Below are 12,262 nucleotides of genomic sequence, written 5' to 3' on the forward strand. Positions count from 1 at the left end.
GCAAGTGATCCTCAGACTCCAGAGTCCCCTAGCTACAGACTCTCTCCACCACAGAGGTGGCGGTGGGTAAATCTTTAACTAGCTAGCCCTGGGCAGGCCCAGCCTTTCCGGATGGATGGCTGCCTGGGAAGGGGGGGATGAGGGTGGAGGATGTAAGGTGTGTATAGCCAGTCCCAGTGTGGTGAAGGGGGAGGGTACTGGGGAGGGAAAAGAACGAGACTCGGGCGGAGCTAACCCGTGTGCAAAGCAGAACATGGAGGAACGCGGGTCCCCCGACGGGTAAGTACAGATTTCGGGAGGTTCAAGGAGCCGCTGGCGCAGGGATGGTTAACTCGCGTTGCTGCCACAGGGACCCCGCGCGGAACCTGGAGCAGGGGCCAGAGGGGCCAGAAACGCCCATCCAGGTGGTGCTCAGGTGGGTATAGGTTGGCTAGGAGGGGTCCAAGCGAGCAAGGCACTGATGGAGATTTCAGGATGGACCATCCGCCCCCTCCCCGCCTCTTCGGACCACAGGGTGCGTCCCATGAGCGCGGCGGAGCTGCGTCGAGGGGAGCAGAGCGTGCTGCACTGCTCAGGGACCCGGACTCTGCAGGTGAGGACCTCCTCCGAACTCCCCAAAAAACACCTACCGGGAAGACGCCAGGTCCCTCCAGGCCAATTTCCCCCAGGTCCCGCACTCCCCCAGGTAAGCCCCGCCCTCCCCGGAGTGCCCCGCCCCCTTCTCCACGGCCCCCTCTCCCAGGTGAGCCCCCCGGGCGGGGGCCCCGACGTGGCGTTCCGCTTCGGCGCAGTGCTGGACGGGGCGCGCACGCAAGAGGACGTGTTCCGGGCCTGCGGCGTGCGGCGCCTGGGCGACCTGGCGGTGCGCGGGTGAGTGAGGCCCGATGACGCCCCGCCCCTCCCCGCACGGCCCCGCCCCTCGCCCCCCCCCGCCCCCGGGTACAGCCACACCCCTGCGGCCCGCAGCTTCTCCTGCACCGTCCTCACCTTCGGCCAGACCGGCTCCGGGAAGACCTACACCCTGACCGGACCTCCTCCCCAGGTGGGCCGATCGCATTCGGAGACCCCGGGGGTCAGGGGTCGGTGGGCGAGAAGCCCTGGGGAGCCGCAGGCAGCGCAGACTCCCAGAGGGAAGGGACGTGGACGATGAAGCCCAGCCCCATTTATTTGCAGACAAGGAAACTGAAGATCAGGGAGGTGAAGGGACTTGGCCAGTCTAGAGCACCTGGGTTCAAATTGTGTCCCCTTTACTTACTAGCTCTCAGTTTCTTCATCTGTAAAATGGAAGTGATAGTACTGACTGAGAATTAAAGGTGATGTTGTATGGGAATTTGGCACAGTGCTCTACAAAGGGTAATTATGACTGCGGTGGTGGTGGTAAGCCAGCCCCAGGCTCAGCTGTTTCTTCCCCCAGGGGGAGGGCGTGCCCGTACCCCCCAGCCTGGCCGGCATCATGCAGAGGACCTTCGCCTGGCTGTTCGACCGCGTGCAGCACCTCGGTGCCCCTGTCACTCTCCATGCCTCCTATCTGGAGATCTACAATGAGCAGGTGGGGGACTGAGAAGGCTAGAAAGACAGCCCACAAGGAAAAGGAGGCATTTCTTTCCAAGGAGGCTGGGTCAAGGGGCAGAATAGATGGGGGACTGTCGACCATAAGGTCTCGGGGTGGATGAAGCAAGAACTCAGAGAGGCCCCTCCCTCACCCTCCACCCTCCTCTCTCAGGTTCGAGACTTGCTGAGCCTAGGGGCTCCCCGGCCCCTCCCTGTTCGCTGGAACAAGACCCGGGGCTTCTATGTGGAGCAGCTGCGGGTGGTGGAGTTTGGGAGTCTGGGGGCCCTGATGGAACTTCTGCAGATGGGTGCGTGCTATTTCAGGGGAGCTTTGGTGTACGAGAGATGCCCATTTTTCACCTGTTCACTGAGTGCCCTTGGGGCCCCAGGCTGGAGCTGTGGGTTCAGAGATGACCCTTGTGGGAGAAAAGAGCCAGCAAACCAACAATTCAGATACAGCCCAAGAATGTCCCCCACCCCTACCCCCCAGGCCTGCTGATTTTGCCTTCCAGACTCTTCCCACCCTCCTCTCCAGCCCTGGGCTTCTGCCTCAGTCAGGCCTCAGTTTTACGCCCTGGAAGGGTCTCCTCCTTTCAGTCCATGCTTCTCCATGTAGCAAACCACATCCCTCTTCCCTTCCAGACCTTTCCAGTGCCCTGAGAGTAAAGGCCATACCTCCTAGCCTAGCCTAAAGGCCCTTCCGTTCCACTCTCATTCATCCATTCATCAGATTTTTATTGAGCACCTACTGTGGCTGGCATCAGGGACACTGAGACTCTGGGCTCGGGCCGAGCATTGTGCCATGCCTCCCAGTTGATCTCTTTGTCTGAGTTTCTCTCCGTCCACACAGCAGTGGGAGAGATGTTGATAAAATGTGAATCAGACTGACGTTCTTCCAGTCAGTTCTCTCCAGCCCCCTTTCACCCATCTGTGCTAGAACCCGACCCAGCAGCCATCATTCCACTCTCCTGCCTCTGTGCCTTTGCACTGGTTGGGCCCTCTACCAGGATGCCTTTGCTCCTTTTTCTTTGTTGGTGACCACTTGCTCTTCCTACCATGTCCAGCTCCATATGTTTTTCCCCTCTAGGTCTTAGCCGTCGAAGGAGCTCAGCTCACACCATGAACCAGGCCTCCAGCCGAAGCCATGCCCTGCTCACACTATACATCAGCCACCAAACTGTGAGTGCCTCAGCTTGGGGAAGGAGCTGGCCCAGGGCCACCCAGCAAGGGTCTGCCTCTGGATGTATAAAACAACTTGGGCGTACACAAGAGGTAATGGTGAAAACCCTTGGCCTTGTGGCTTTGATGGGGACAGCCCCTCCCACGTCCCCATCAAGCCCTGCTCCCCCAACCCCAGCAGATGCCTCCTGTGGATCCCGGGGAACCCCCTGCCGGGGGGAAGCTGTGCTTTGTAGACCTGGCTGGCAGTGAGAAGGTGGCGGCCACAGGATCCCGTGGGGAGCTGATGCTTGAGGCCAACAGCATCAACCGCAGCCTGCTGGCCCTGGGTGAGATCTGGGGCCAGCTGGACTGACTTCCTGAATCCCTCCTCTGTGCCTTACCCATAGCTGTCCACAGTGGGGGAAACCAGAGGAGTTGTAGGGCATGGAGGAGAGTTAAAGAGCTGTGATCCAGAAGCCACAGGCCTCCCTCCAGCCTCGGCTTGCTGTTGTCTCATGCTTTCCCTCTTAGAACTTTGTTTATGGATCTATAAATCCTGAGGATACAGTTACATTCTAACTGGGGAGGTAGAAACACTCAAGTGCAGAGTGTGAGCCCTCAGACATTCAACCTGTCACTTGTTGCATTTGGGAAGACTGAGGCCCAGTGAGGGGAAGGGCACTAACCTGTCTTCCCACCTCCCCACCCCCCAGGTCATTGGGCCTTGAGGTCCTTAACAGCTGGGGCCTTGGCCTTCCTCTGTGCATGCATGGGGAGACGCATAGGGAATGCCTCTTCATTCGATTTATTTGTCAGACATTTCCTGAGCCCCTGCCAAGTGCCAGGCCCTTCGGTGGGCCCTGGGGATCAGGGATGGAGCCCAGTCTGGTGGCAGAGGCCAATCTGAATGCGTAATGAGATCACGTGGAAAGAGATATCTTAGAGACCTACAAGCCTGGGTGGAGATCCTGGCTCTGCAGAGTACCAGCTGGGTGGCCTTGGACATGAAGGGTAACCTTGCCTTCCCTACCCAGGTCACTGCATCTCCCTGCTGCTGGACCCACAGCGGAAGCAGAGCCACATACCCTTCCGGGACAGCAAGCTCACCAAGCTGCTGGCGGACTCGCTGGGGGGGCGTGGGGTGACCCTCATGGTACCTAAGGGGGACTGGCAGGGAGGGCTGGGTCCTGAGGGAGGGCTCCCAGAGAGGAACACTCAGGGGCAGTCCTCCCCAGGTGGCCTGCGTGTCCCCCTCAGCCCAGTGCCTTCCCGAGACCCTCAGCACCCTGCGATATGCAAGCCGAGCTCAGCGGATCACCACTCGGCCCCAGGCCCCCAAGGCGAGTGGAGAGAGATGCAGGCAGAGGGTGGGGTATCAGGCAATAGCTGGAGACTGAGTTGGTGTCACGTTGAAGTCTGGGACTGAGTCAGAGTTGGGATTAGGGTCGGGATCTTGATGATGGGGTTATGGGTGGGGGGGGTGTCGGGTCACGGTCAGGGTTACGGCGGGTCTAGGGTGGGAGTCTGATTAGGAATATGATTCAGGGTCTGGCCAACGTCCAAGCTGGTATCATGGTAAGTCTGAGTTAAGTTGGAGTCTGACGTGGGGTCTTATTTGGGGTCACAATCTGGGCCAAGGTTTGAACAGAGCTGAGTTTGGGGTTGGACAGGGTGTAGCTTAGAGCGGGCCCTCCAGGCATACAGCTGAGGCCACATGGCACTTTAATGCTGTTAGGACAAGGTGCCCCCTCCAAATGGATGCAGCCTTGGGCCAGGATTCAAGGCTGACAAGTGGAGCATGGGCTGGATTTTAAGCTCCACTCACTCTGCAACCCCAGAGCCCTTGTGCAGTGTGAAACGTTTACAACCACAAGCAGCAACTCTGGGTCTGTTTCTCTGCAGTCCCCTGTGGCAAAGCCACCCCAGCATTTGGAGACTGAGCTATTGCAGCTCCAGGAGGAGAACCATCGCCTGCGGTCCCAACTGGGCCAAATGGACCCCAAAGGTATCAGCTCCCTGGGGGTGGGGCGAGATGAGGATAGGGTCTGGGGCTCCTGGGGCTCGAGCCACCTCCCTCTTCCCTGCAGCCTCTGGACTCATTGGGGCCCGGGTGGCCTGGGCTCAGCGGAACCTCTATGGGATGCTGCAGGAGTTCATGCTGGAGAACGAGAGGCTCAGGTAGGGCCCCGCCCCTCACTGCTGGCCTTCCTCCCTTCCCTGGTCCCTGGCTCCCCTTCTGTCCCCACCTGCCTCCTGGGGCTCATACTGTGCTGCAGTGAAGAGGGGCTGACTGATAACCCCCACCAGCCCTGCCTCCTGTCATAGTCCCGGGGCCTGCTCTTCGTAGGAAAGAAAAGAGGCAGCTGCAGAGCAGCCGGGACCTGGCCCAAGATGAGCAGCGCATCCTGGCCCAGCAGGTCCACGAGCTGGAGAGGTGAGCGCGGCCGGAGACAAGTCTTTGGATGGAGGGCAGGTGGGAAAGGGGTGGCTCAGTGAAACGGCTAGGTCTGACCTCTGGATCCAGACCCCTTGGGTTCTGATTCCAGCTCTGCCACCAGCTGTGTGGCCTTGGGTGAGTCATTTCGCCTCTCACTGCCTGGGTTTCCTCTTCTGTAAAATGGGAATGATATAGTACTTGCCTTCCAGGGTTTTTGTTTTTATTTATTTATTTATTTATTTATTTATTTATTTTTGGCTGCGTTGGGTCTTTGTTGTTGTGTGCGGGTTTTCCCTGGTTGCGTCGAGCGGGGGCTACTCTTCGTTGTGGTGCGCGGGCTTCTCATTGCAGTGGCTTCTCTTGTTGCGGAACACGGGCTCTAGGCACGCCGGCTTCAGTAGTTGTAGCACGCGGGCTTAGTAGTTGTGGCTCGCGGGCTTAGTTGCTCCACGGCATGTGGGATCTTCCCGGACCAGGGATCGAACCCGTGTCCCCTGCATTGGTAGGTGGATTCTTAACCACTGCGCCACCAGGGAGGTCCTCCAGGGTTGTTTTAAAGATCAGATTGAATAAGTTCATATGTAAAGCATTGAGAACAGTGCCTGCGTATCGTAAGCACTCCATGAGTGTTTGTTAAAAGCGGGACTTGGGTGCCAGCCTGCTGGTAGCACTGAGGACTACAGACAGACAGACCCCACTGTTCTTTCCAGGCGCCTCCTCTCTGCCTGCTACCTTCACCAGCCGGGCCCTGGCCCAGCCCCACCGTGTCCCTGTGCGATGGTGCCACCTCCCCCCTGCCACGTGAGTCTCTGCCCAGCCCGGAGAGGGGAGGAGCAGGAATGTCACGGAGCCCCTGACTCAGCCTCTTGCAGGCCCTGCCGCCTCTCTGCCCCTGCCCCTGCTGCCACCTCTGCCCCCTGTGCCGAGCGCCACTGGCCCACTGGGCCTACCCACAGAGGGAGCTCCACCTGCCCCAGGTAGGAAAGGCCGAGGTTGGGGGAGGGAAGGCTGGCAAGCTGGAGACCTGGATCTAGGGAGTCTGCAGTCTGGAAGGCTCCAGAACTCTGGGGACTCTGATGTGCCGGGCTGGGTCATAGTGGGGAGTGGCTGGCTTTGGATTCTCCCTGCCTAGGGTTCTCTCTGCCTAGCTATTTACCTCTCCTGCCCCTCCTCCCCATCCTACCTTCTTTCAGGAACTTGCTCTGCTGTTTGCTTATTCATTCATTCACTTACATGTTACTCATTTATGCATTTACTTAATGAATGAGTTAATGGACGCATTTACTTAGTGAATGAGTGTTCACTTCCTCATTCAATAACCCTTCTTAAGCTCCTTGCTTCATGGCAGCCCCTGTTCTGGGCACTGAGGATTCACAGACCTGACATGGTTCCTGCCCTCATGGAGTTCCTTGTCTCCAGAGAGGACGTCACAAGGGCCACGCACTGCCCACAGAAAAAGTGACCATGACCCCACCTCTTTATGCCCATGCCCACCTGACATTCTTAGTGCCCCATGGGGCAGGTACGGCAGGGATGGTGGTGTCATGGTCGGCACCAGGGAAGTGGGGCACAGAAGCAGGGCTGAGGGCACCCAGTGTGGGCTCTGGTCTTTCCTGCAGGTGTTTGGCTCTAAGGCCCCAGCTGACATGCCCCTGCCTGCCCGTCCCCCGCCCTGGGTGCCCCCATGTAGCCCTGGCTCTGCCAAGTGTTCAAGAGAGAGGTGGGTCCGGCTCTGGGGCACTGGGGTGGGTGGGGGGAGGAGGCCCGGGAAAGTGAAGGCTCGCTTCCCACCACCCAACCCACCCTGGCCCAGGAGTCACAGCGACTGGATTCAGACCCAGGTCCTGGCAGAAATGCTGACCAAGGAGGAAGTGGTACCCTCTGCACCTCCCCTGCCCATGGGGCCCCTGAACACATCGCCAGTGCTTAGAGGTGAAGAAAGGGGCAGGGGAAGGGCTGCCAGTGTTTTCTGGGATCTTGGGCCTCAACCACCTTCTCCAAACCTTAGTCTTCCCAGTTCTGAAATAGGGGGCATACTAAGAGGTGAGAGTTCTAAGATCTTTCTATTTCTGGAACTTAGAATTCTCTTCCTAGGGCCACCTGCACTCCCAGATGTATGCTGGAGCCCGTGGGATACATGGCAGGGGGAGGGGAGTGGGTCCCACCTGAGGCTTCCCCAGAGGATGTTGGGACACTGATGGGCCTGGGTGAGGCAGGGCCCAAGGGAGTGCTGGCCTCAAGTCTCACTGTGTCCCTCAGGTGGGGCTGCAGTTCCAAACTTGGCCCGGAGACTGGAGGCCCTCAGAGACCAAATCGGCAGCTCCCTTCGATGTGGCCGGAGCCAGCCACACCCCAGCGAAGGCACATGAAGCCCCAGCCGGGTCCTCCCTTCCTGCTGAGGGCAAAGTGCGAACCCAGGAGACCACCATGTGACCTAGGGCTGGTCTCTGCACTCCTGGGCCTCAGTCTCCCCATCTGTTAAATGGGATATAGCAGCTGCTGCTCCGGTTTGCAGCTGGGCTGGGCAGAAGGCAGTTCCTGAGGCATGGGGGTGGGGGCTGATGGGGCAGTCTGGGGAAGCAAAGGGAGGATGCTAGCCTAGACCAGGAGAAATGGGACCAGATTCAGGAGAAACCAGGTAGCAGTGGTGAAATAAATGAATAAAGAGAGGCATCAGCTCCAAGTCTGGTTGGTCCTGTCCTCTGACTTGCCCTTGAGGGAATCCCAGAGAGGAGGGGCTCTTGTGGGGGTTCTGAGGAAGAGGAGGCAAGGACTCCTGGCAGAGGTGTGTGTCCCCTTGCCCTTCTGATCAGGAATATTTCAGGTTCCCATTTCCTTTCATGTATTATACAAGTTTTCATTGAGCGACTACTCTATGCCACTGGGCAGGCATGGGGAAATTGAATGGTGAGCATCTCCATGGAGGAGGCCTGGGGGAAACTGATTTGGCCTTGAGCTGGGGCAGGTGGTGGACCGAGGGGTTCACACTCTCTGTCCCAGCTGCATGTGTCCTGGTGCTGGAGGGATCATGAAGCCTGAGTTCTGATGCCGCAGATCTGCTCTGAGACCCTGGGCAAGCCCTGCATCCTCCCTGGACCACTTTCTGGTTTTCAGTCAATAAGACATAGTCCATTAGACATGGCTCCCTGTCCTGTTGATCTCTAAATGAGGGTCAAGGAGGTTAAGAATTTCATGGTTCCCAGCACAGTGCCCAGTAGGATGCAGTGGGTCTACAGTTAGGGGTAAGTCCAGATGTGACATGAGAAACTGGGGATGCACGTGGGAGCACCTCAATGCAGAAAGAGCCACGAGGCTAACCTAACTCTCACATTTTATAGTTAGGGAAACTGAGACCCACGTGGCTCATTCCTTTGTTTGTTCATACATTCACTCATTCATTCAATAGACACCACTGGCATCAACTGTAAATCAAGGTGGCAAAGAAGACAGACAAGGGACAAGCTGGCTTTGCCTGGGGAGCTCACAGTCTGGTGGGGGACAGACAGACAGACACAACTTCAACCTCAGGGAACCCTCAGCTACGGGCTTGGGGAGCACTGGGGAAGGGGCAGGCGGAGACCGGAGGACAAGCCAGGGAGCTGCTGGGGAGAATCAGAGCGCCAGGGGATACCCCTGGGGAGGGGTCGCATCCATCATCTGGAACAGTGCTTGGACCTGCCCACAGGCCTGGCCTGAGAAAATCAACTCCGACTGCCCCCGCCCCACTCCCCAGCACCAGACCAAGCAAGAAAAGACCCAACACTCTTATCCCCACTGCTGTGGAAACTAGCCCAGGGAACGTTCCCTAATTATGCCCTATTTTCCCAGGGGAAGTAAGTAAGGACCCAAAGATAAAAGCAAGGTGTCTCCAAGCTACACTTGAGTGTGCAGTGTGACCTGGGGCAGGCTCCTGGGACGCTCGGAGCCTTCCCCACTCCCGGGGCCCTGACTCCTGAGCCCCTCTCTGCAGAGCTGGGCCCTGAAGCTGGGTGTGTCAGGGTCAGCCCTGGCTGGAGCCCCCAGTGGCCACGGATTGAAAGGCAAGACCTGTGACTGTGAATAGAGGTGTTTGTAGAAGGCTGGAGTCCATGGAGGCAGAACCCAGGGCGGTGGGGTGACAGCCAGACACCACAGGCACTGGGCCAGGCAGGGTGGGCGGGTTCAGTCCGTAGACGGAACAACACAAGTTCAAGTCTCAACATCATCACTTACCATGAGTGATCCTGGGCAGGTGACTTAACTGCGCTGAACCCGAGTCACCTCATCTGCAGAATAGATACAAGAATAGTAGCCCCTCATGGGACAGTCATGAGGATTAAATCCACTGACATTTGGAAGGATTTTAGCATGAGGCTTCGCCTGTTGTGGATAATTTAGCCAAAAGCAGCTTTTAGTCAACGTGACAATTAGACAGAATTGACAATCTGGGTTCCAAAACAATTTGCTCAACAAATATTTAATTGAGAAACAACTTTGGGCCAGCATTGAACAAAGCATAAGAAGCCTTACCCTCAACACAGACAAGAAACAAGAAATTGGGCAAAACACATGGGAAGTCAGATAGTGATAAATGCTATGGAGCAAAACAGAGCAGGGAGGTCCATCTGTCAGGGCGGGTGCAATTCTATATAGGAGAAAGGTCTCACGGAGGTGACATTTTTGCAGAGACCTGAAGGGTAGAAGGAGGGCAAGCCAGACTAATGCCATAAAGCCACTTTTTTCTACTCTAGGTAATTTTGATGCCACATCAGCTTGTGTGGCTCGGCAGGTTTGAGCCTGGGCTCCTCCATTCCCCAGAGCCCTTATCTCACTCTAATGTGGCCCTGCTTGCTGGGAGGTCTCTAGCCTCAGGCAGAGGAGGCCCCTGGCACTGAGCGTGAAAGCTTTCCTTGGCTGCCTTGGGAAGAATGGACAGGGACCACCCAGGGGGACCTTGGCTGTTGCCGGTTCATTCTTGTTTGGACAATTCCTTCTCCCGCTGGAGCCAGCCACGATTTTCTGGTTTCCTGGTTCCAGCTCAGCAAAATCGCTACTTACTTTCCCAGAGATAGATGCAGGACTCAAGGCGATTTGTCCCCACTACCCCCATCACATAAACCATGCGTCCATCTCCCAATCAGCATCCTTACTCAAGAACTGCAGCTTGTCCAGAATCCCTAACCCTGGAGGAATTCCATAGGACCCCAGTAATGTATCAAGACTCTTCAAATCCTGTGGTTTTTACTGAGAACAGTAGATTCCACAGGAAAGCTTTCTGCAGAATGCTGGAATTGCGGGAAGTTCTCCGGCCCCATGAAATAGGGTAGTAGTTCTCCAGGACTGTCAAACTTTGAAGAGGATCTCTGGTACATTAGAGTTGGGGGCAGCTCTTGGAAATCCTGAAGCACTGAAGGAATTTCCCAGAGTTCCAAATCTCTAGAAGAGTTCTCTGAAATTGTAAAAGTTTGCGTAGAAGTTGGGAGGGATTCTCCGGAATCTTTGGCTGGGGGTGAGGATGTTTACCAGTGCTTGGAAGGCCATCATTAATTTCTAGAATGCTGACAAATCTAGAGATCAACCTAGATGTCTGGAAGCCTGGTTGAGTTCTCCAGATCCTTGGGGACTCCAACTCTTAGCCAATGCAGAATGGGGAGCATGGCTGAAAGCATTATGGTAGGACAAGAGAAGCTTCAGGAAAAGCACTCCTGTGGATGCTTGTGTTTAAGAGGCTATAAGATCTCATCTCAGTGACCAACCCCAAGGTAAACCCCGAGAAGTGGAGAGAACATAAGAGTTAATTCCAACCAAAGATGCAACTGCCAAGAACATCTTACTCCCATCCCTCTATCTGCTTCAGCCTTCTCTCGCATCCTGCTTTCTCTCACTCAAGGTCTTTCCTCCCTTTGTCTAATGACACATTTGCCCCAATTCATAGTTATTCAGTTTTGTACACAACAGGTTGATTTCAGCCCCTCTGAGGGATATTTTGTGTCCCTATTTTTTCCATTTCCATCTCCTTGTTGAGCTTCCAAAGACTTGTCTTCCTTTATTTTAAGCAAACGAACATGGCAGAGCGGGGTTGGGCAGGTGGGGGTGGTCTTGCTATGAAACAAGAGCAGCAGCTACTGGAACTTGTAAACAAGTTGGTGCTGTGGTTGGAGACCAGGACTGGCGTCAGGAGACCTGGGTTCTAAGCCTGCTCTGCAACAGACCTACAAGTCCCCTGGCCATCACTGACATCTGTACTTACTGGCCAGCAAAGAAAAATCTTTAATAGTTGGCCATAGGTGTCTTCCTCATGAACCTTCCTTCAGTCCCTGGCTCTGATCACACTCTCTCTCACTCATCACACATGAAAGCCAGGCCTGGTCTACTTGAAGGCCAGGCCTGGTCTACTAGGCATGAGGACACTGGCCTGACCTTGAGCCACTGCTCTGTTCTCAAAGAGCTTCCAGCCAAGTGGGGGAAAAGAACAATCAAAGTGACAGTTGCTATGCAATGGAATAAATAATATCAATTAGCAAATTTGTCTGTTGCCAAGCATCATTCCAGCACTGGCCATGTAGTAATGCATTCATTTCTCATAACAACTCTGTGAAGTATGTACTATTGTTATCCTCATGTTACGGTGAGGAAACCAAGACAAGAAGAGGCTCAGAATTTTCCCAAGGTCGCACAGCTAGTAAGTGGCAAAAGTTGGATTTGTTATAAGGTGGTCCGGCTCTTGAATAGATGATTTCAACCATCATGCCAAGTGCCACACAGTAGGACCACAGAGGAAGGGAAAATAGAGGAGCAGTTTTTATCCAACCAGGAACCACTGAGCAGAATAGAGCAGCCTCCTTGGAGAAGTTAGTCTCCATCAAATCCCAACACAACCCAGCAAAGCCAGACCATACAGAGGTCTTTAGTGAGGCAGAGGAATGGACTTCTCAAGCTCTTTTCCCCCATGTAGGAAACTTCACCACCTCCAAAGATAAAATAATTATTCACAGACTACCCAATGAAGGAGGATTCTGTGCAGCCTAGCCAGAACCAAGAGAATTAGAAATGGACCCGTGACGTCCCGCTTTTGTGTGGTGCACAGGGCTCTGGGTGGTCTCCAGGCTATAGAACTTTGTCAAACCCACTCCG

The 12,262-nt window shown here is 55.6% G+C and overlaps 1 protein-coding gene across 4 annotated transcripts; it reads left to right on the forward strand.

Moving 5' to 3' along the window:
* Positions 1-172: 172 nt before the first annotated feature.
* Positions 173-7,832, forward strand: KIF12 (kinesin family member 12). 4 transcript variants are annotated; one of them, XM_061200051.1, is made up of 19 exons: positions 195-279; positions 350-415; positions 514-592; positions 743-870; positions 967-1,042; positions 1,415-1,549; positions 1,724-1,859; positions 2,639-2,730; positions 2,909-3,059; positions 3,747-3,865; positions 3,948-4,052; positions 4,615-4,717; positions 4,800-4,890; positions 5,060-5,146; positions 5,860-5,950; positions 6,022-6,126; positions 6,769-6,869; positions 6,963-7,081; positions 7,409-7,832. In XM_061200051.1, the coding sequence occupies exons 1-19, from the start codon at positions 254-256 to the stop codon at positions 7,516-7,518; spliced, it is 1,920 nt and encodes a 639-aa protein (XP_061056034.1). In that variant the 5' UTR covers positions 195-253; the 3' UTR covers positions 7,519-7,832. The 4 variants fall into 4 exon arrangements, with proteins under 4 accessions (XP_061056031.1, XP_061056034.1, XP_061056032.1 ...); XM_061200048.1 differs by having other exon boundaries at positions 173-279; positions 514-870; XM_061200049.1 differs by having other exon boundaries at positions 514-870; positions 2,912-3,059.
* The last annotated feature ends 4,430 nt before the right edge of the window (positions 7,833-12,262 follow it).

This window comes from Eubalaena glacialis, chromosome 9, assembly GCF_028564815.1.
Source record: "Eubalaena glacialis isolate mEubGla1 chromosome 9, mEubGla1.1.hap2.+ XY, whole genome shotgun sequence".
In the NCBI taxonomy this organism is placed as follows: Eukaryota; Metazoa; Chordata; class Mammalia; order Artiodactyla; family Balaenidae; genus Eubalaena; species Eubalaena glacialis.

What these genes read in the sequence shown, in the direction of transcription:
- KIF12 (XM_061200048.1), top strand. Translation starts at nt 254, where the DNA reads ATGGAGGAACGCGGGTCCCCCGACGG. An exon ending in CTCGGCCCCAGGCCCCCAAG is followed by an intron (nt 4,053 to 4,614) that starts GCGAGTGGAGAG and finishes GTTTCTCTGCAG; the next exon opens with TCCCCTGTGGCAAAGCCACC. An exon ending in CACATCGCCAGTGCTTAGAG is followed by an intron (nt 7,082 to 7,408) that starts GTGAAGAAAGGG and finishes TGTGTCCCTCAG; the next exon opens with GTGGGGCTGCAGTTCCAAAC.